The sequence below is a fragment of the Corvus cornix genome, chromosome 5, assembly GCF_000738735.6.
Source record: "Corvus cornix cornix isolate S_Up_H32 chromosome 5, ASM73873v5, whole genome shotgun sequence".
Classification (NCBI taxonomy): domain Eukaryota; kingdom Metazoa; phylum Chordata; class Aves; order Passeriformes; family Corvidae; genus Corvus; species Corvus cornix.
Window position 1 is genome coordinate 57,773,310 of NC_046335.1, and position 22,115 is coordinate 57,795,424.

At 41.5% G+C, this 22,115-nt stretch overlaps 1 protein-coding gene across 10 annotated transcripts in view; it reads right to left on the bottom strand.

The window, feature by feature from the left end:
* The window catches only part of SHANK2 (SH3 and multiple ankyrin repeat domains 2), a 279,065-nt gene that overhangs the window by 112,190 nt on the left and 144,760 nt on the right, over window positions 1-22,115 (bottom strand). For all 10 annotated transcript variants that reach the window (XM_039551944.1, XM_039551945.1, XM_039551951.1 and 7 more), the window contains 3 exons: window positions 20,552-20,627; window positions 4,018-4,100; window positions 2,241-2,365 (listed from right to left, as the gene is read on the bottom strand). In XM_039551944.1, the coding sequence (XP_039407878.1) occupies window positions 2,241-2,365; window positions 4,018-4,100; window positions 20,552-20,627 (284 nt within the window). The remainder of the gene's footprint in view (window positions 1-2,240; window positions 2,366-4,017; window positions 4,101-20,551; window positions 20,628-22,115) is intronic.

Sequence of the window (22,115 nt, forward strand, 5' to 3'; positions counted from 1 at the left end):
CCACCAAACCTCCTCAAGCAAGAGCGAAACATCTGCTCTGCCTCTCATTTTGCCCCCTGCCGAACCGGACTCTCCCTTCCCTGACACCCGGCACCTTCCTCGAGTGTTATAAATGGCACTAATTAGGATCTTGGTTGCCCATTAACTCTTTTATTATTCATGTGACATTTATGATAAATGCCTTATATGACTTACAAATGGTTGAGGTGGTGCTTACACACAGAGGCATAAACTTCAGAGTCACGGGAGAAATCATTTAGCAGCAAGGCAGGCTGGCTACTCCAGGGCTGACAACCACTTGCTGCCATGGAAATTTAAATCTTCTCGTTCAGCATAAAAGCTAAAGTAGTGTGGCATTCCTAGAAGTGCAGGTGGACTCCTATTTCAACAATCTTTTGCTTCACTGTAAATATCTCTAAAGATGGCTTTCTCCAGCCAGCCAGGGCTGTACACTGCATGTTGGCCATAGAACAGAAAAAAGCCCTGCCTTTCTCCAACAGAAAAGTCTCCTGCAACAGCCAAGTTGTCATTTCTCAGGATTATCATATCCTGTTAATTAAGTTGCAAAATTCAGAGCAGAGTAACCCTGATGAACATAAATTACACAGAAATGGATTTGATTTGCATGTAATAATGGCTTCTTTCAGAATTAATTACAAATATGCTGGAGTGTGGATTAACGTCCTCCTGATTCAGCAATGTATGTGCATGTTTAGCTGCTCTTCTAAGCTAGGGCTAGGAGTAAATTGTCTAGACAATTAATTATAATTCTTCTCTCATTTGCCAAAAAACCAGTAAGCTTTGTGTGGAATCAGTTACCCAGACTTCTTCCATCCCTTCAGAGATCTTAAAAAAATCCATGGGCATATTTTTCATTCCATAATCAATTAAATTGCACATTGTTCATCATCAGTTCTATCTGTGCAACCTGCCAGTACAGACTCCTCATACTTGCCATGGATTAAAAGCTGAACAAGAAACCAACCTCTAAAAATATATCCTTGTTTCAAAACCCCACCTAAGAGGAATAAGGAGAGCTTTGGAAGGATCCCTGCCCAGGGAATGAGGCAGTTCCATTTGTAAGCTGGTCTTTAACGCTCTGCTAAACGCTTCTTCTTAAGTAAACAAACAGCGAGGGAAATGTGCTTGAAGACAGAGATAAAAATGCACATCTATTTACTTTAGAAGCCTGCAAAGCCTATTCTTTCACGGCTACACTGTGAGGAAGTGGTGCAACTATTTAAATTCAATCACCATGGGAGTTCAAGGCACACTCCAAAAAAAGATGCGTGTTGTACCCTCTCCCGCATGCAAAAGCCAGCTCTGCAGAAATAAACGTTGTAACACCGGGAAGTATTTTACCAAATCATACATGAGCCTGAAGAAGAACACATCAAATAATTTAAAATCAATAGATCTTAAGGACAAGGCTTGGTCAATCCATCCCAAAAGACCTATTTTCAATACCCAGTTTCACAGAACCACAGCATCCCTTTCTTGGTTGTGAGAAGGTTGTGGAGGAAAGAGGAAGAAAAATCTCAAATCATGATTTTGCTGCAAACTGCCCAGCAACACTCAAAAGGAGAACCAACCATTCAAACAAAACCTAAAATACCAACAAAAAATCCTCCAAAATATCAAACACAAAGATATTTTTGGCATGAACAAACAGAGTATTTAAATATACCCTTTTTATAAAGTAATTTATACTGCAATAACATCCATTGCTTTTTTTTTTTTTTTTTTTGTATTTACAGTGTAGTGTTGGAAAAATTCAATTTCAAGCCAAAGTAATTTGCTTTATTCTCCATGGTTACTAAACACCACTAGACCACGGATATTTCTGAGTGCAGAAACAGTTGCATAAAAAGTCATTAATTTCGGTTACTCCCCGAAAACTTATAGAAGAAACCAGAACTGATAGCCTACAATAAATATTGAAATTCATCTAAATTTCAATAACTCAACTACGACCTCTCAAATATCTCTGACAGTGTATTCCCAAAGGACAAAAAGAACAACCAGAAAATTCCCAGCCAGCCTGACCATTGTTCTCTGTCACTGCTTTCCTGAATGCTGCAGGAAGTTTTAAACTGATCAAGTGAAGCACATTACTGGTGTTAGCCCACTGAACTTGTTGCTCAGAGGCATCCCACACTTTTTTCCAGAGTCAATCCTCCAACGGGAACACCACTCTTTCCCCAACAGAGCACTGAGAATCAAATTTCAGGATCTCCTACCTCGATCAAAAAGTCTCCAGTTCTCAGGCCAGCTTGCCATGCTACTCCCCCTTCATCCACAGATTCCAAGTACTGCAAAGCAGGAAAGGCTGGAGTTGGGGTGAATTCTTCAATTGGTGTGTCAGCTTTAAAAATAAATACCACATTAAAAAAAGAAAGTTATGGAGTGCTTTCAATTACCACTTGACTACAGGCCTATCATTGGCCATTCCAATTTAGGGTTAAAAAATGGTGGGTGCTGGAAGTGAGAGGGATGTGCCTCACGGGAGATCAGGATGCTGGGGACAGAGTGCAATCCCTCTGCAATAGCAATCCACAGGTCTTCCTTCCAGAGGGGAAAATACCTACTCCTTTCCTGACACAAACCAAATCAAGCTGCACCAGGCAAGAGTTGGGTTCTGATATTCCAGGATATTTGGTATTGGCTCGAGTAACCCTTTTGTGTGCCTGGCAGAATGCTGTAACTCTGGCAACATCCACCTAAAAATGATTTATGTGCTGTAGCCAGGAGAGAGCATCTGGCTAACTAGGGGGGTAGGGTCGGTGGCAAAGGATGAAGAAGATCAACCAGAATTTTTTTTTTTTTCCTCCTAAATTTAGATGTGCATAACAAAGAAGAGACCAGAAGAAATCACTTTTAAGGACAGGAGGCACAGCTGGCCCTGTGACAGCCCTGCCTGTCCCTCTGTGTCACGTACACACACGGGCAGGAAAGTCCTTGGGTCTTTCACCTGAGGTGCCCCCGCTGCTACGGAGAAAAGCTCAGGGAAACTGTTGGGCTTCCACAGAGGGAGTGAGCCCTGCTCAAAGCACTGATAACCCACACCAGTGCTCAGAGATCAGGCAGTGCCTTTGGCTTTCCTGCTTCGACTCCAAACATTTCATTTGGCTAAAACTGGCAAAGCTTTTCCAGCCCTGCAGATCCGCGGTGGCACCGGTTTAGGTTTAGGGGTGGGGAGCGGCGAGAGCAAAAGCCATGTCCCAAGAATGAAGACATGGAATAATTTTCATGCTCAAGCAAGGCAAGGGAGAACCCATGTGAAATGAGGGGGAACAAGAGATGGGGCATACCATCATAGATATATATTCTTTTTTTAAATACTTTTTAAAAAACTGCACTGAAAGTTAAAAAGCAAATCATTAAATAGAATGCCTTTTTTAACTCTTAGGAATGCCACCGTGATAGATTTTAGCCTACAGAGAAGGACCATGCAGCTTAACACATGAACAGCTTTAAAAATGAGCACACTACAGGCCATGCAACATACGTGCAGCTTCTGAAGATATAAAAAAAGGTCGTATTTTCATACTAAAACTGCACCAATGTCACCTTGCAGAAAGATCCACCCTATTTTAAACAAAACATCCCTCTCTTGCCTACTCCTATTCGCAGCCCTATTTAATCAGGCTGGCATTTGAAATAAAGCAGCAGTTTTTATGAGGAAAGCAGGTTTCCCACAGTTAAGTAAACTGCACAACAGAACAGATTAACGGCAAAATACTACATCCACCGGCACGAGAAAAATACAGGCAAAACTTTCTCCCCCCAAAACGATTATGCAGTGCTTCTCCTATGTAAAAATGCAAACTGCTTCGGAGAGAAGCCACCGAAATCCATCGGAGTAGTATAGCACACAGAGAATCCTGTTGTCTAGCAACCAAGTGCACCAAGAATAATTCCTGCTTATATTCCGAGATGTATAAATTTCTTCATGCCACTGCACATCACACACACACACACACTCACACACACACACACACACACAGAAGCACATACCTTTTGCCCCTCTGAGCACAAATCCAAATCCTTCATTGTCTTTTTTCTGCAGGACCACTGCCTTTTCTTCTATTATGCAGTCACTGTAGAGAGAATTCCGAGGATAGCGACCATTATTACATCCCTTCATCACCACTGTAGTAGCTGCTCCTCCAGTGTGCAGGTTCATCATCATCACAGCCCGTTAATCAAATAATATTGCAGTAACCAAGCATGGGAAAATATAGAACAAATAGCAGCGAGGGGAAGACAAAGACTAAGCTGGATGGTAAAAGAGAACATGACAAAGCAACTTAAAAGGAGTAAAAAAGGCAGAGAGGAAAAAGAAAGAAGAAGAAATCATGCATGGTGGTTTGTGTTCTATATGAATGACTGGATGAACATGTGATCATGTAATCTGTGGGCTAGCTAGGACTCTAAAAGGAAAAAAAGTAAGTGAACTGAACGACAGTATCATTAATAAACTCCTCAATCGTGGATGTACCAGATGCATCTTCTAGTGAAGCCAAAATGAAACCAACCAGAAGAAAAATGAGGCAGCATTTTAAATTTAAAGATAATAAATTATGATTTTCTATTAGCTAACTAAAAGGCACAAATATATTCTGAAAGCTATGCCTTGCATCAAAAGCCCTTTTTCAATCCTATTGAATGTTGCATGCTGCAAGAATCCCACATGATCATCTGACAGCCTACAATGCTAACAACGTGCAGCTGCCTTGGCGTCATCAAGCACAAATTTCCACAGCATCAAGAATCTGCATAATTGAAATAGTAACAAGGCATGCACAAGCAGGAAAACACATTTTCTAAGGAATATTTCCTGTCTCCTGATAAACAATTAATATTATAAAACAAGGAGATGGTGTAAAGGACTATTTATGTAAGCAGTATTCCCTTAAAGAGAAAGTAGCCTTAGGAATCTCACTGTCATTGGCTGAGATAAAAGTAGAAGGTAGATGAAGAAAACGCACAAAATACACATTAAAATGGGACCTTTCAGACACAGGGAACGATCTGTAAAAGCCTTAAGTTGTTTAATACCTTTCATTAAACATGAAGTTACTAAAAATAAGCTCAAAAAAAAAATAAGAAAAGAAAAAGAAAAAAAAATTGGGATGCTCCTTTAGGTACCAAAGCATTGCACAGCACGAGTTGCAGGGGTTAAGTTCATGAATTGTCAGCACTGCAAACTAAGCTGCTCTAAAATACCTACAGAACTAGTTCAGATAGAAAGGAGTGTGGGCAAGTTTGCTTTCCTCAATTTTTTACTAGCCAGCTTCGGTTCCCACTGGTCTCGTGCAGAATCCAGTCCCCAAAGCAGTGAGTGCAAGGAGAGACTGGATCTGCCTCAGGGCCGTTAATAATCCCCAGGGGAGGAGGAAACTAAAGAAAGGGACACTGCTGTGACCTTTTTATTTAAAGCCCTGAACAAAGCGAGGGATGATGATCTCGGGACACCGATGGACAGCCTCCAAACTCCAGATTTCTCGTGCATCACAGACCATCCTTTTGGTGCCTTTCCAACTCTGCGGGATGAAACTTCCCATGGCTGCTGAAGCGATGATGTAAGGTTGTCTTCCAAATTGCAGAGTGTTTAACACCACACATGAATTCAAACTGCCACAGCGGTGACTTTGTGGGCCAGAGATGGTCTCCATCAGCACCAACAGCTTTGGTATCTCTCAACTTACGGTTATTCACTGTGTCATTCAGACATTTCCTGTTCTTACAATTGAAAAACTTCTGCTGCTTGAGAAAGCCCAACACCCTTCTGCTCAGGGATATCGGGGTGGGATGGAATATGCAACTCTCAGAGCCCACTGAAGCTCTCCATCAACATTCTGATGCTCTAGAAGCTGCCAGTGCCTTGGCTGATTTCCCTCATTTCACCACCATGTTCTCAAGGTGGGTTCCTGTACTTATCCACTGAAGAATCAACAGTGAGGTTTTTTTCTTAATACTTGGTCAAATTAATAAAACCCATTCCTGTCAAGTTTCCTTGTAAGCACTCAATAGCTTAATAGAGGTTAGAAGGCAACTTTTGAGAGGTTAGAAGGCAACTCCTGAGATCCTAATCACAGCAAGAGTTTGTTTCAAAGAACCCCCTCATGTCCCCTCCCCAAATCCCACTCCAGTGTCAGTTCATTTCCATACAGAATTCAGAAGTTTATCAGCTCAGCAAACTCAGGATCAATTCACCTGGTCTACACTCTCCAAAAAAACCAGGCATCCAGGGTCCTTCCAGAGCCAGCTTACGAAATGGATGGGCATTGTTAAGTCATGCTCACTTCATCCTAATGTACAGGTTAAAGGTCTAAAAACCACCTGTGATTTTCTTCTCGTGTCCAGCACACCTATTCCATAAACTACCCAGGTTTATACTTCAGTTCATGTACTGAAAGTGGGGATACCAAGTTGCCAACATTTTACAATTTCACATTTTACGACATTTTACCAAGTTTTGAGTTTTACACGCAGGGGAGAGGTGAGAGGGAAGGCAAGGGGAAGCACAACATGATTTTTGGTGAGAAAACACACAAACTGATCTCTACTATTTGACAATACAGCTTTCTAATATATAGTTGCAGCCATAAAGAAAACAGCATCACAGCCTGGAAAGTAAAAACATAGGCTCGAAAAAATCAGATGTGTAGCATTTCTTCTCATTTATGTTCCCTAGGAGTAGGGAACCTGCAATAATCCTATGGCTTGAGTAGCTTAAACTTGTTCAAGCAACCACAGAAAGCAAATTGATTCTCCATGCACCCCCCAGTGCTGCAGAGCAAAGAACCAGCAGCAGGAAAAGGTGGAAGACCAACAGGCACACACAAAAATGAACTGAACTTGCAACCTCCACAGCCTTTCTCCCAGAAGAGTTCGCATTCCCAAGACAAGGGGGCAGAAGAGGGGGAGAGTTTAACCTCTGACTGTTTGCAATGCCGCTTTTTGCTTGCTTTGCCATGCCAGGGTTCTCTGTGCCAGTCAGGGTGGACCCTCCACCGAAGGTCTGTTCACAGTCCACCTGCTCCTAGCAGGCAAAGTGGTGCCAAATGTAAAAGTAGGTCAAAATTTCTCCCCATGAGCTTTTTTGGCAGCGTCTCTTTGATCCTGGAGGTGTTGTAAATATTCAGCAGCAGAACACAGGGTGCAGCAACCAGTGACAAATGAAGGTGACATTACGTGAGGAGCCTGCTCAGAGGCCTGAGCTCAAGCAAGAAGAGTAATTTCTTTCCAGGCTCTTTCAGCACAATGCAGAGCTCTGTGTGAGGCCAGACAGTCCCTGTTATCTGTGATATGCTAAATTTCAATAGGTAAAATCCCTGAAGTCCATTTCTGTCCACTTCCCATCCCAAACCAAAATTAAACAGCTTCCAGTTCAGAGAGGAGTCCTCAGAATATGACCAGTTCCATATGATGGTAATAAAAGGAGTAATTCTAAAATCAATAGCTCATTACTTAAATAGGGCACACACTGCTTTGACTTTGGGCTGTGGAAGGCCAAGATTCATTGCAGGCAAAGTGGAATGCAAAAGGCATCCTATCAAGTGCAGGATAGATCTGTGTGGAGCATGATCGTAAAAACTTCAGGCCAAAATAACAGTCAGTCTAAAGCTCTGCTTTACTCAAGCAGTAAATATTAGCAAACGTACTTGTTCATCAGCTCATGTAGCTTCCTTAACAACTTAAGGCTCAGGAATTGTGCAGAGCTGTTACAACTTCCATAATTTTACACTCACCAATGGAGAAAGGGAAATGCAAGGGTTTGCCCATGGTCAGACAGACGTGAGTTTTGAACTCAGCACCATTCCACATAACAATCATCATTTGTGTGGGCTTTTCAAAACAGCAGGAATTTCTGCTTTGCTAACAGCCCATTAGGATAACATTTGAGGAAGGAAGGAGAAACGTCAAGTCTGTCATAAAGACTTGTATGAAGAAAATAAAGGTTGGAGTGCGGGTTCATGCTGGAGGCAGGTCCATGAAACATGGCTTCCTGTTCTCCTTGGGGATAACTACACCCTATCTTAAGGCAGGACTTGGCCCACAAGTTAAAATACTAAATTACAGAGGTGGAGACTATCAGGACTACAGGATGTGTTTGGGCAAGTTTGTATCAAGTGTTTCATTGCTGATTTCGATCTGAAAAACAGCACTTAGAGGACACTCCACTGAAAATTATCACCATTATCTGGAAAGAAAAGTGGCTGTTTGGTATTTTGTCAGTGTCTCCCCAAGGCAGAGGAAAAAAATGAATTTAAAAGGAATTATTTTCCTGATTCTCTGCAGTCATGCATCCCCTAGAAATGTAACCCAACCTTCTCAGCTCCAGTAGCCCCTGAGCCCATGAGCCCTCCAGTCAGGACTTGCTCTCCCCTCGAGTGAGAAGTGGCTGCCTCCAGGTTCACTCCTTTCAGTTGGCCAAGTAAATCTCCATCTCTTCATTAGCCCTTTTTCCTCTCCTCAGCACTCTTGCAATTGCAATCTTTTGGAAAGATCTACTGAGTTCACAGCTAGATACATCCTAGAAGAATCAAGTGCTCTGCCAGGTGCAATAAAACGATATCTAAATCATTCCATAAATTTATATCCAACGTCTGGAAGCAGTCACACTAATTCCTTTCAGGATAAGATGGCCAATTTATAGTGGTTATGTTCAAGCCAGAGAAGGGCATTTGGGAAATCTGTTCAAGAGGAGGAGCCCCTTGTGCATTATCCAACAGTCAGTCCCTGTTAAAGACATATCAAAAATATTCTCTCCCTCTTTTCGGGAAGTAACGTGTCCTGATACCACAAAAAAACGGAAATTATGTCTACAGCAAACCTTATTGTAGGATGTAGCAAACTTTCAGTGGGAAAACATTTCCTGTTACTGCTGGAAGGGGTCAACCTTACAATTTATAGTCAACTACTCTAATGACTTCAGGAAAATTGGCTAATCCTAATAATTAAGGCCTTCAAGATTAATGAAGACTCTGTCTGTGATTGCTCAAGTTTCCCAGGCATCGATCACCCACTTTTAGGTCTCACAGAAGAGCTCTCACAGCTCTCCTGTATCAGGCACAGCAGCAGTCACTTGCTCCAGAGGCAGCAGCTACAGCAGCGAGTGGGTTCTGTGCACAGCAGAGAGGAAAATACACAGATTGCCCCTAAAAAACCCACTGGCAACCCAAACAGAAACAGTGGGATGTAGCCAGCCATAAATTCAAACCCACAGTGACCTCTCCCTTCATGGAATCCTGGAATCCCACAGTGGTTGAGGTTGGCTTACTCTGTACAGCTGAGCAATCCTAATGTCATATATGGCAAGTTGAAATGGTTTTCCTTTAGAACATGTGTTTATCGGGAAGTTTATAGCAAGACGTGTTTGGGAGGAAGAAAATATTCCCGAATAGATGGGTAAGTACCTCAGCACTCTACTCAGGGCAGACAGAACCCATCATGGGAATAGGAATACTGGAGAACAGTAAATTTTAAATTGATAAATTCCTTACTAGGCAGCTGAAGATACAAGTCCAATTAAAATATGACAGAGAAGGGATGAATGGAACCACACTGAACTAAAACATCTCCAAGTCATTCTGCTATCCCATTATAAAAAAAGAAATTGAAGAATCAGGGCTGCATATGGGAGTGCAGCATGGAATCAAATGCTTCGTACTACCCATGGATCTCAGCCTCACAGGTGCTCTCAAAGGAATCCAAGAAGAGAATCTTCACTGGCACAGACAATTGCTGGTTGTGTGCCAGTGCCTGACTGGCACAGCTGGCACTCAAACAAAACAACCCAGAGAAGACAGACAAGATCACCATTAGCCCTGCTTGCACTGTTTTCCTCTCTGGCTTTATAAATTGTGGCAAACAGTTTCAAATTGCAACAGAAAGGACATGGTCTCATTTCTCCTTGGTAAACTTGGCATAGCTGTGTCTTCCTCAGCTGGCTATGTTCAGGCCAGGTAAAGGAATAGGAAAAGAAGAAAGGACGCTCCAGCAATCCTCCTCTAAGCTCCCCATATTCATATATTTGTCTTTCCAATCTCTGGTACCAGTGCTGCCTCTCCAGAGTTAGTAAACATCTCGTGGAGCTCTTTGATCATGGGAACAGCAAGGCTGCAGATTTTGCTTTGAAATCTGCTGATGAAAGAGGGATATGTCAAACCGTGGCTGTTTTAAAAGACATTCAGATAACTCTCCAGTTCTGGACCTGTACTCCACAGTGAGGGAATCACAGACTCCAGTAAAACCTGACAGGGCACATCACATCTTCCACCTAAAAAAGGTGTTTCATTCACACTTCTAAACAAGGAATCAATCCATCTGTATTGGGTTTTGAATACTTGATACCCTGGGTGAAAAAAGAAGAGTTCTTCACTAAGTCCCCAAACCCACACTAATACCAGCCATGAAGTGATTCAGGAAGAATCAGGAAGTCAGAAAGATGGTGCTGCTCCTTCCAGCCTGTGATCAGCAGAGGCACCCAAAAAATAAACCATCTTTACAAAGAAGCAACCTATCTTAAAGAGAGTAACAGTGCTGTACACTTCGTTGGGTTTATGCTATAAACCTTTACCAAAAAATACAGGTTTAAAAGAGAAATATTAAATTTCACAACAGAAGTACAAAGTAGTTGCACAATTTCTTTATGTAGAACCGAGGAGAAACTTCCTCTCTCTCTCCCCCTCAGTCCACATTCCTTTATTCAGCTTTTAATTACATTTAATGTTATATTTTGGGGTGTGTAGGAGAAGGGAGTAGCCAATCTAAAGTAATACATTTCAAATCTATTGATCTGGCTAATGGTACTTGCAGGTTTTTTCTCTGTTTCCACCTTATGTTGCTGAAACTGCAACTAAAGCAAAATATTGATACAGCAAACCAGGAAGCCAGACAATTTTCTGGAAAGGGAAATCATCCAGTAAACTCTGATTCTACATTATGGAGGAACCTCAGGACAGGATATGAAGGGAATAAAAAAGTTGGCATTAAGTTCATAATCTTAAGCAAATACATGTATAGGGTATATGTGCACCATATGTATGGATATATTAATATCCATATATGGGTATATTTATACACACACACATAACAAAACAAGTATTTTAGCCTTTTTAAAGAGAAATGTTATTATTCTTTCACATCTGCGTTGGTAGGGAGAAAACAAAAAAATCATTGGGGATGAGGAGAGTGGCAAAATGAGCTTAAAAAATAAAAGCTTCATTTCCCTGTATTAATGAATTTCATTTCTATTTTAAAAATGAACAGTCATTTCAAACACCACACACGACAAAGTGAAAACCAGACATGGAGCATGCAGGCAGGAGTCCTTGTGGTATGGAACAGCAGAGTTTTATAGCCCAGAGTCCTTCAAACCCCTTCACACATATTGTTCCACCTAGCACAGGAATATTTGGGGCTCCAGCAGGCTCCACTTGCAGCTGACACTTATCAGCAATTTTCAGTTTTAAATATCAAGCGTTTGAGCAGTGTGAGCCTGGACTGTGAAAATATTAATATTCATTGCTGATACGATGAGCCTTGAGCACACAGGCTGTCCAAACACTCACATATGTTTAGGTAACCAGAATATTTATCTAATAAACACTTTACTGGTTAGGTTTGTATTTTCCTACCCCAAACCAGCTGCAGTTCCAGCCCCTGATATTGCCACTAAACCACAGAGAAATAGGAATTTTCTCTCTAATCATCTTAACATAAAAAGTGTTTAGACAAAAGGAATAGCAATAATAGATATTAAAACCACTGCTTTTTTATAGAGGGTTTTTTTTTTGATTAATCGTTTTCCAGCTGTTTTTGCTAAAAATTGGTCATTACTATCACAGACAACCTCAGTACCAAGGAGAGGAACATGTTCAGGGTTATCAAACAGGACAAGTAACAAAGATAGAACAAGGGAAGTAACTTCAGTCACACCTTGAGTTTAAAAGAAAACAAACAGAAAGTGTTTTATTAACACTTTTAAAATGTGTCACAAGCCCTTGAAGGCAGCAGTTTGACCTTGCAAGTCTTTACAACAATGATTAAACTCACTGTATGTTTTGGTATCATGACTCCACTTGTTCCAAGAGAGTCTCAACAAAAATAAACTATGAAATAGGGGAAAGAAATAGGTCATTTCAGGACTGGTGAGAAACATGAGTTTCCAATTAGTTTTAAGAGATTCCTCAGGTTTTCCATCACACCCTGTTTGCTGTGATGAGCAGGAGGAATTAGCATACTCCTGTCCTGCAGTCCTTGGAAAATAAATACAGCCCTACCCACAAGGAGTCTGAGTAGCCCTGACTGTTCATTTCAGCTTTACAGATGTAAGTATTTCACTTACAAGTCTGCATTGTACAGAAGAGTACAGTGCTTAAATCAGTGTTACACACACTGCAAAATTTTATGACAAAAAATGTTATGCCTTTAGTACATAGCTTACAAGTTAGTTTGAAGTTCTGTCTCAAAACAAATGAGGCCTCACCAAAGGCATAAAGTTTTTCTGAAAACATCTTGAATCTTCTCCAAGAGCTTTAAAAATACAGTGGACAGTGAAAAACTTTGAATTTCTAGGATTTTACACAAAAGGCCGGTAAAGGTGATGTGAATTATGGTTTAATTTTCACATATCCCTTTAAAAATCCTGACTAATCACCACATTATTTCACAGTCTCATTAACAGCAGAAAGGAGGTGGCAACTCTACCTTTTTTTCTGAAATATATTCTCCCTCTGCATTTCTCTAATTGCACTAAGCCCTTGGGTTATTTTAAGTGTCTCTCCAAATTTTGCTTTCCTGCAGGACAGCTTGAGAAATGTCCACCTTAACAGCTCTCCTGCCTTTCAGCATCATCAGTTCCAGCAATTTTGTCAAAGCACGGCCAGTTTAGCCCAAAATGTTGGTAGCAGGGAAAAAATCACTGACTTTGCAATTTATTTAAATTGGCCATGACTTCTCTTAATTATGTGAATGTTGAACTGGAACCTCTCCCTGGTGCCCCCTTGCCTTTCACATTCAGCTCGTTGGTTGCACTGGTGTGGAATTTCTGGGAATATGAAGCTTTCATTTTCTGTGTACTGGGGACAGGGTAAAAATGTTGGTTTATCATTTCAAGCCAGTTCAGATGCATAGAGTTTAATGTATTTCAGAATTTATGGTGTTGGAAGTGTTTGCAAGAGGTAGAAACCACCTCTGCCACAGGTGCAGCTGCTCCAGGTTTGGACATGCTGGTCTAAAGGATCCCACAACCTACTCGGTATCAGGCCTGGTTTTCACCAAACTCTTAATTCTGTTATCTGGGCCAAATAAAAAATCAGAGAAATTAGAAGACACATGGGTAACAGTCTTTTTTTTTCCCCTAAAATTGCAGGTGCCGCTTTTTCTTAGTGCACACATTTAACACTCACTATTCCTCTGCTCAGAACCTTGCCGTGAACTCAGTTCTAGTGTAACACTTATCCCTTAAAGCAAATCTTTTGTTGATACATTTTAGTCCTTGTCAGACATCATTTCTCCCACGACAGGCTGACATTTTGTGTCAGAGAGAGCAGGAAGCCCCAGCAGCATCACCAGCTACTCAGTCGGTGCATCTGCCAATCACTGCCATGGAGCCCTGCACACATCCACAAGGACGGAGAGAGCATCTGCCCCTTGGCTCGGGAAGGAATAACACTTTCAGAGGACTTGGATAAAGCACTGCTCTGTCCAGCAGGTTCCTGGCATTCAGCAGCAGCTCAGGCTGTGGATTTAAGTCTGACACACATGGGACTGAAGCCCAGACCTTCTTTTAGCCCAGGTGAACGCTCCAACACCAGCTATTGTTTGCTCTTTAGCTGCTCCCTTTGTTGGCTTCTAAAGAAACACAACTCCAGCACATGTGGTTTGTCCCAGGACAAACAAGGCAGCCTCCTCCCACCCTCTGCCTTTTGCACCACGGAAGAGACCGAGCATGAAAATCCACCCCTTTCCAATTTTGGATCATTTCAGCTTCTAAGAGGAGCAAAACACATACATTGCCTGCCGGCCACACTGAGAATTTTGCCTCATAGATCAAATTCACCAAATGCATCAAATACTTGTGAAAATCTGGCTGGAAAGAGGCGGGTGGGGAAAAAAAGAGTGGTTTAAATCATTGCTCCCACTGGAGGCAAGCCCACAGTGCGAGCTCACCAGTTATCTGTTCCATTTGGGGCTGCCAAAATTTCCAATGGCATCACTCCCAAGCAGAGGCACCACACGGAGGCTTTGCTCAGCTGGTGATGAGGTGAGAGCACAGCAGCCAAAGGTGCCCTGGGGCAGGGAATTAAATCATGGTACAGGCTGGGACACAGGAATGGAAAACACTAATTGTCCTGTTTTCCTCTGCTCTAATTATGTGACTCTTGCTTGTAATCAGCCTGGTGTCACACCCTCACGAACTTCGATTTCTGCATCTCCACTCCTTTTTCTTTCCTTTTCTTTTTTGATTTCCTCTAGTCTAAAGAAAAAAACCACTTTATTCCCCCTGTGCACAGGACACAGGCTGCTGCTTTCAGTGGTGACATTTAAATCCACACTGTTCTCCAGCATCCGGCCAGAGGAGTTGCAGAGGAAATCCTGCTGAGCCTGGGAGTACCAATTGCTGTGCAGGAAACGGCACAGCCCCCAGATCCCAGCCCTTGCAGGCAGCAGCTTCTCTACCACAGTCACAAAGTTAAGTCTGGACCAGCACTAGAGGTAGAGCCTAAAAGTTTTTCAGAAGGAGCATTGTGATTTTGAATTTGGGAAAGGCTGTATATTTTTTGTCAGCTGCTGATCTCTCTTTGCTAACACTTGCCACTAAAAATTTAGGCAAACATTTAGCCCAGAAAATGCCTGACACATTTGAATCATTAGTTACCAAACCATTAGCTGCTAAAAGATGAAATCTCACTGAAGTAGGTTAAGCAAACTTCACTGTCAAGACAGCACACTACTTAAAAACGCACCTACAAGCTAATGGAAACTTTTATCACTCACTGTAGAGTTTTGCATCTTACTGTAATTGGATTAGACCTTAACAGTGCAATTCTAGTAGAGGTTTAGATGGAGAGGAACCACAATTCAGATGTACACACACATACACACGCCCTTTTTACCTCCTATCTCAGCAATTCCTTTCAATATTTGCTGTAGTCACCAGCACAAAAAGCTCCATCGTGGCATCACACAGCAGCAGGGGAGGCAAAGTGCAAAGCTGTTTATCAGCAACCAAAGGAATTTCCATTAGAAATTGAATAAGTGGAAATGAAAAACTTCACATTTTACATCTCCACCTGCTCCACAGAGGCTACAATTATTGCCTTAATTATTGCCTAAATACATATGCAATTCTTCAAATTGCATCAAATCATGCTCTTCAAGTTAATGAGGCACAAGGTATTAAAATTGAGCTACCCTTGCCTTTCTGCCTCACATTAAGAGCAGTCCACTGTTACACTCACTGTTAATTAATTAATTCAGAACAGACAACAGGCAAGTCCAACAAAATGACTTTAGACATCAGGTGAGGTTACATGCACACAAAACACTTTCCATGCTTTTTTTTTCCTACAGTTTGGCTGGTGCTGGCTGTTCTCTGCGCCCAAAAGAACCATGATATCACATCTGCAGAGATCTTAAATCATTACAGTCTCAGAGAGCTTTTAGATGTAACCACATCACTGCCTCACACAGTTATATTTAATTAAAATGATGAGCATACTCAGATATATTTGCTACCATCTTCTAGGCAAACCTGAGCTACGTGTATAGGTAAAAAAGGCAAAATGCTGCTGGTTTTACTTGTTTCCACCAGAGGAAACCAAGGATTATGTTTAAAATATATGCCTGCAGGTAAGAACAGCTGTAAAATCACTTTCCACTTATTAGCAATGTGTCAATCCCAGAATAAACAAGAGAAATTGTGGATTTATTGTTAAGAGTGAACAGCACCATTTTAATCTCCTTACTCCCATTTCCTTCAAGAGATCACCTGAACAGTTCAGGCTTCCCAGGAAACATTAATACAGTGGAACTGGTGCCATCCAGCAGAAAACAAAGAAAAGAGCAGTTCACAGAATCCTTGAATGGTTTGGGTTGAAAGGGACCTTAAAGATCATCCAGTTCCCATCCCACATCATCTAGTTCTAACCCCAATTCAGAAAACCCAATTTATTCTCCGTGTAACAACACTTCTCTCACTGTTCTGCCTGGGGAGAACCAACGTGAAAATGTGGGAAGCAGGATACAAAATATAACAGCAGCTCTTATACCTTCCCTCAATTTTTGCAAGGATCCATTTGCCAGGATTTAGTGGATTGCTGCCAGGCAAGCAGCACTCAGCAAGCACATATGCCAAATTCCCCAACCCAGGGACACGGGGCCACCATAACCAGGAGAAAATCCCTTTGCTCCCTGTCAGCTTTACATTCCTCACCACTTGCAATGGCCAGAATGCCACCCAAAAATTTCCATCTGTTTTAAATCTGTATTTTATTATTTTCAAATCTCTACTGAAGGAGATGAGCGACTGCATTTCTCCAGAGGGAGGATTATTTATGCAAAATATCCACATGAAACCGGATCTCGAACCAGAGGGAAGTATTTCTGCATCAGACTGGGAAATTCCACCAAAAAATGGTGTGTAGCACACCCAATGCTTAAACTACCAAGACAGCACCACTTACATCACAATTTCGGAACAAAGGTATCCAACAGGCACATCCTGTGGGCTAAAAAATATTTTAAAAATAACAAAGCTCTGCACAGCATGCTGAGGTACAGGGGGTTAGACAGCTTCAGCTGTGCCAAGGAGTCTCTCTGAGCTGCTCAGGATTAAAGCTTCGGCTGCTCTACCCGACAGCGCGGATGACAACAGCAACGGAGAACGGCCGGGAAGGAACATCTGAGAAGAATCTCTCAGGTTTTTATAAGGTGTTTGTGTGTAAATTGGCTCTTGAAGAGTTGCTCCTGTCAGCTCCTATACTCGTGGGACACGGATGCTGCCACCTGACTCCAAGTAGGGACAGTAGGGTTAATGAATTAAGCTTTTAATTAAGTTTTCTTACAGACTACACCATCTAATTTTCCTCTTTTTCTTCCTCCAGAAAAACAGAACAAAAACCTTAAGGCAAATCAATTTGGTCCTGTCATTAACTTGGTGGCAAAAAGCCTTTGAAAAAGGTTATTTGTCATCACATTCTCTCCTGTGAGCTCTGCAATACTGCTGGAGCCATGGGATGTCAAGGAAAGGCACCAGAAAAACTTCTCCCATGCAGGGATTGGAACCAGTTAAAGTGGCTGGAGGAAAACCCCCGTGTGGAAGTCGATAATTCTGTGAAGAAAGACACACAATAGGCAGGAAACCTCACATTTATCTGCATATTTGATTGCACTGAGGTTGGCATTCAATTGTGCTATTGACTTTTGCTGTTGCCCTGTTCTGCTGGGGGTGGGAGATGATGCAATGAATGCAGTAGAAAAAGTTGCCACCGTAGTGTCCTAAAGTTCCCAAATCCATGGAGGCGATGGATGGTGTTTTCCATCACACCAAGCTTATCATTTTTACATAGCACCAAACTGTCTCACATGATTTATGTCTCCAGAGTATGAAACTAAATTGTCACTGCATTATCAGCCACATTACATTTAAAAGGGTGATAACATTTTACATTTGAAATTAAGCAACTAATTAATTCCACATATTTTCCTGGCTGAACAATCCACTGTCCCATCTTGAGAGAATTAATCAATTCCCTCACTTCAGTTTAAAAGCAGATAAAAAATGATCGTTTCTAAAGGTTTACCTTTAAGTTTTTAAAAATAAAGAATTTTTTAAAATTCGAACATCCATTCTACGCCTTAGCAATGCTTTCTGTTATTAAACTGGAATTCAACCTTGATGAAATAACTCATTTACACCCTACAAATAAGTTCATTTGAATTAACTGCTGACCACAAATCCAGGGAAGACAGAAAACTCCAGAGATGTGGCAGTCTTGCATTATGTCCTTGCAGTTTTAGTGGTGTATCTTCTCTTTAGGACAAGGAGTGAGGATTTAAACTGAAAGAGGATAGACATGAAGAAGAGATTCTTCCCTGTGAGGGCATGTCATGAACATTTAAAGCAGATAATACATCAGACCTGGTAGTTTCAAATATTATATTATATTTGTATGATATTTAGTGACTGCTTGCAAGTCTCAGTGTCCTTCTCCACATTAGTAAGCATCTTCTCCATTTTCCCAAAGTTAATGTATGGATAACTGATCTCTTATGCAAAGCTGAAATAGGATTTAATGAAGCTCCATTACTCAAGCTGCACATTTTCCTCAAGATGAAAAATGCCATGTACAATGCATTTTCCTGCATGTGAATAAGCCCATTAATATAGATTTCTGAACAGAGTGTTTCTACTCAGCAATTTTTGCCCTTTGGGAGAGAGAAGGGAAGAGAGAAGGGAGCAGACACTTCCCCTCACTCCCCCACATCATCTCCAGAAAGGAACTGGATCAGCTTTGTTAATACTTTGGATTCAGAGCTGTTCTTAGCACAGAGGCACAATTGCCTTATGACAAATGTTTATGAAGCCTTTGCTGCCAGCGTTAAATCTGTTGTAATGCATTCTTCCCCGACTTTGATAGGAAATGATAACACAGAAAGTAATCAAAGCAATACAAATCTGGCAATATCAAAAATGGCTCTCACTTTCACACCTTATTTGCGTCTTTGAATAATTCCCCACCCTGAAGAAGCCCTTGTGAGGAATTAAATCTGGATGTACCACCAGGAGACATTAATCTCCAGACAGGTTCTGAAATGCAAATTCTTTTTGCTTAGCAGCAATACGTAAGCACCACCGAAATCACCATTCAGAGGTACAAAAAGCTGATTTGCAGCCTCAGTCAGGTACCTGAAACACAACTTGATGTGTTATTGGTTTTTAGTTTTCCTGCTGTTACCTTATAAAAATTCCAAATTTTACCAGACTTTGCTGAAAAAACTGTGCTAAGCAAGTCTACCTTTCCACTGTAGTTCTTGGAATTTCCCATTAATTCTGCCTTCTCCTACCTTTCTCTCTCACTTTCCACTATTACCCTTCAAAATGGATCCACTGGGCCTTGGATTCTCTGTGGAAACTCAAGGAGAGTTTTCTTCCAATCCTTGCCTCTGCTGCTTTCCCTCTCTCTGCTCAGACAATTAATAGATACCAACTGCAGACATGCTCCATAACGAATTTATATGAGGCTGTACAAAAGATCATTTTTTCCTGACTACCTCTCCTGCTCAGTCCTGAATCAGGTAAGGTACATTTTTTGAGAGCTTTACTGTTGCACTGCACAAACCCAATACCTTTAGGAAAAAACCTCAAAACAATACATAAATGAACCAACAACCTAAAAAACCAAAGGGGCGCGGGGAGGGGGAAGAGAAATAAAGGAAGGTTTTGATGGAACTGACATTTGCTAATGAAAAATCCGTTGTTAGAAAGTAGCAGGGGGTTTCCACATGGAATGATTTGGTATCTCTGAGGCAACACACAGCAGCTGCAGCTTCTCTCTTCTGCAGGAGCAGCCCTCTCCATTCACACCGAAATACAGAGACAAGGCTATGGATTTGTAGGCTAATGGTCACTCAAAGAACCTTGCAAAAAGCCGACTCTTCTCGCTGCAAATGGCCCCAGTAACCAGGGAGTCTGCTCTGCAGAGCTGCTCCTTGTCTCAGAGTATGGGCTCACAGCTTCTCTTGACAACTTTACCATCATCAGACTGCCCCAGTCAATCACATCCTGTCCAACTGTGAACTCCCTTCCCAACTTGTTCAACTGACACAGAAACTTTGCCTGAACCTCGGAACAAAGTCTAAGACCACAGAATAAAACCAACAGTTACCACATTTCTCTTTCTTTTTTTATTTTGTTTTAATATTGTGCTACGTGAAATTCTGCCATCGCTTTACACATTTCAGAATTTTTCTCCTGCAATAAATGTGGTTTCCTTGAAAACAAAAAAACCCAAACCCAAGCTGTAATCAGACAGTCAGGAGAAAAGCAAAATAATTCCAGTATGCCAGCAAAATTTCCTCAAGAAGACACCAAAAGCCAACTGTGGCTCTGTGTTTTAAAGGTCATCCTTTCTACCAGCAGTCAGCTCTATGTTCAAGGTATATCCATGGGGGAGAAGAACCTGCTTAAAAATCGTGAATTCTCCCCAAATAAATGATCTAATTTCTCATTTCCAGCAGCTTCAGTTCTACTCAGGTTCCAAAGTTACTGCTCAGAACAACAAATCTCTTTCCCCACTCACAAAAAAACCCACTGATACTCATGACTTCACCGCTCCCGAATTTTCTAGACCCATCCCATCTGAACAAAGTAAACTGCAATAAAAACCAATTCAGAAGTTAAATGGTGCCCTGAGAAGCTCTGTTTAGTGATCTGCTTCCCTCTTCCCCTCCAAAGCCTAAACCAAAAGTAACAATTAAATAAAACCTGGGAAGGTTTTGTAAAGAGATTGCAATCAAAAGGGAGAATTCTTACCTTGAAGCATCAAAGCTGTCATAGGATCCAACTGTGTAGTGTCTAAACAGCTTCTTTGTTCTATCTGTTCGTGTTTCTGCACAGAGAAAAGAGAACTTTCAATACTCCTGTATTTCTTAATCGAGTGCTGAAGTATTTGTTTATATTCCCTCACAGTGAATTAACATCGTTTCAAGGCATTTTGGAAAATAACATTGGCTTCTTTTATCACATCAGACACATCAAGTGAATAAGAGGAACTTCTCAGAGATCATGAATCACATCATTCACAAGTTTTAAAGCTCCACTCACATTCTCAGTGGCAAAAAATTTGCGTCCAATATTTGGTTCTTTTAGAGCTGAGAGGCAAAATATGAGAAGAAAAAAAGAAGAAAAACCTGCAACACATTTCACAAAGGTTGGGAAAATAGCTGGAATATGCAAATCAATTTCTTTTTTGCCTAGCTACAGGTTGGTCCACCAATGCAACCTCCTGAAGTTTGGCTAAAAGGCATCAAAAATCAGATGCAAAAGTTTCTGGTTTAGATTATGACCGCAGAAGTCTCATCTGCACAGCTGAGGGACTCTCCATTGAGGGGCAGCCTGACACCATCCCAACAGATTTTATTAATTCTCCAAGCCAGACACAGCCTTGAAGGCACAGTACCTCTGTGGCACAGCTTTTAAGGATGGTACAAATGGCTGAGAAATTGGTGCTGTCAAATGACCAAGGGCAAGCCTGCAGAGAGAAAAAGAACATCAGAGCAGGATGGAAGGGCTTTGAACAGGGCCAAGGAGCAGGAGAAAGTCCTGGGAGGCAGACTTTGGGAAGAAGGGTGGGCAAGATGCATCTTTCCTTGCTTTAACCAGTGTACCCAACACATAACTGGATCGTGCCCCCAGCTGGAGGCATAAATACAAATATATCCATAATGCAGAGAGATTCCAGCTGAAAATGTGTGTGCAGGTTCCAGCCAGCTAAGGGAGTAAGAAAGTTGTTTCTTTAGATCTGTGCACCGATTCACAAGGTCCAAGAAAAGTAGTAGCAAGGAAAACCAGAAATATTTACATTTATATACATGTTCTGGAGACCAGCCAGCCTCCATCCTACAGGACGGCCAGAGAGGGAGAAAATCCCTATTATAATATGATCTCTACTTGATAGTTTAGTTTATTTTGTCCCTTTGTCACTCACCTACAAACTGTACTTTCTGCCTAAGAGGCCTTTCCTTTACCCAAAATTCCTGCTCCTGCTGCACAAATTGCAGTCTGTTCCCCAACGAGCAACATTCTTCTTTCATGCCATTCTAAATATCAGGTTAATACCAAGAGACATAAACAGAAAAAACACAGAAAATCATAAACCTGGAGTCTACTTAGAGTTTCCCCCTGGCCTGTTTTCAGAAGTCCCTCAGAAATGATTAAAAGAAATAAATTATGATGAAGAAGAATATTTTGAAATCTTAGAACAACTGCTTGAGCCACCAGGAACCAGATGTTTCCCCTGCAGAATCTGTTTTCTATAGCATGATATTTCAGTGCTGTAAGGAATACAAAGTGGGTAGGAGGGACATGAAGGCACAGC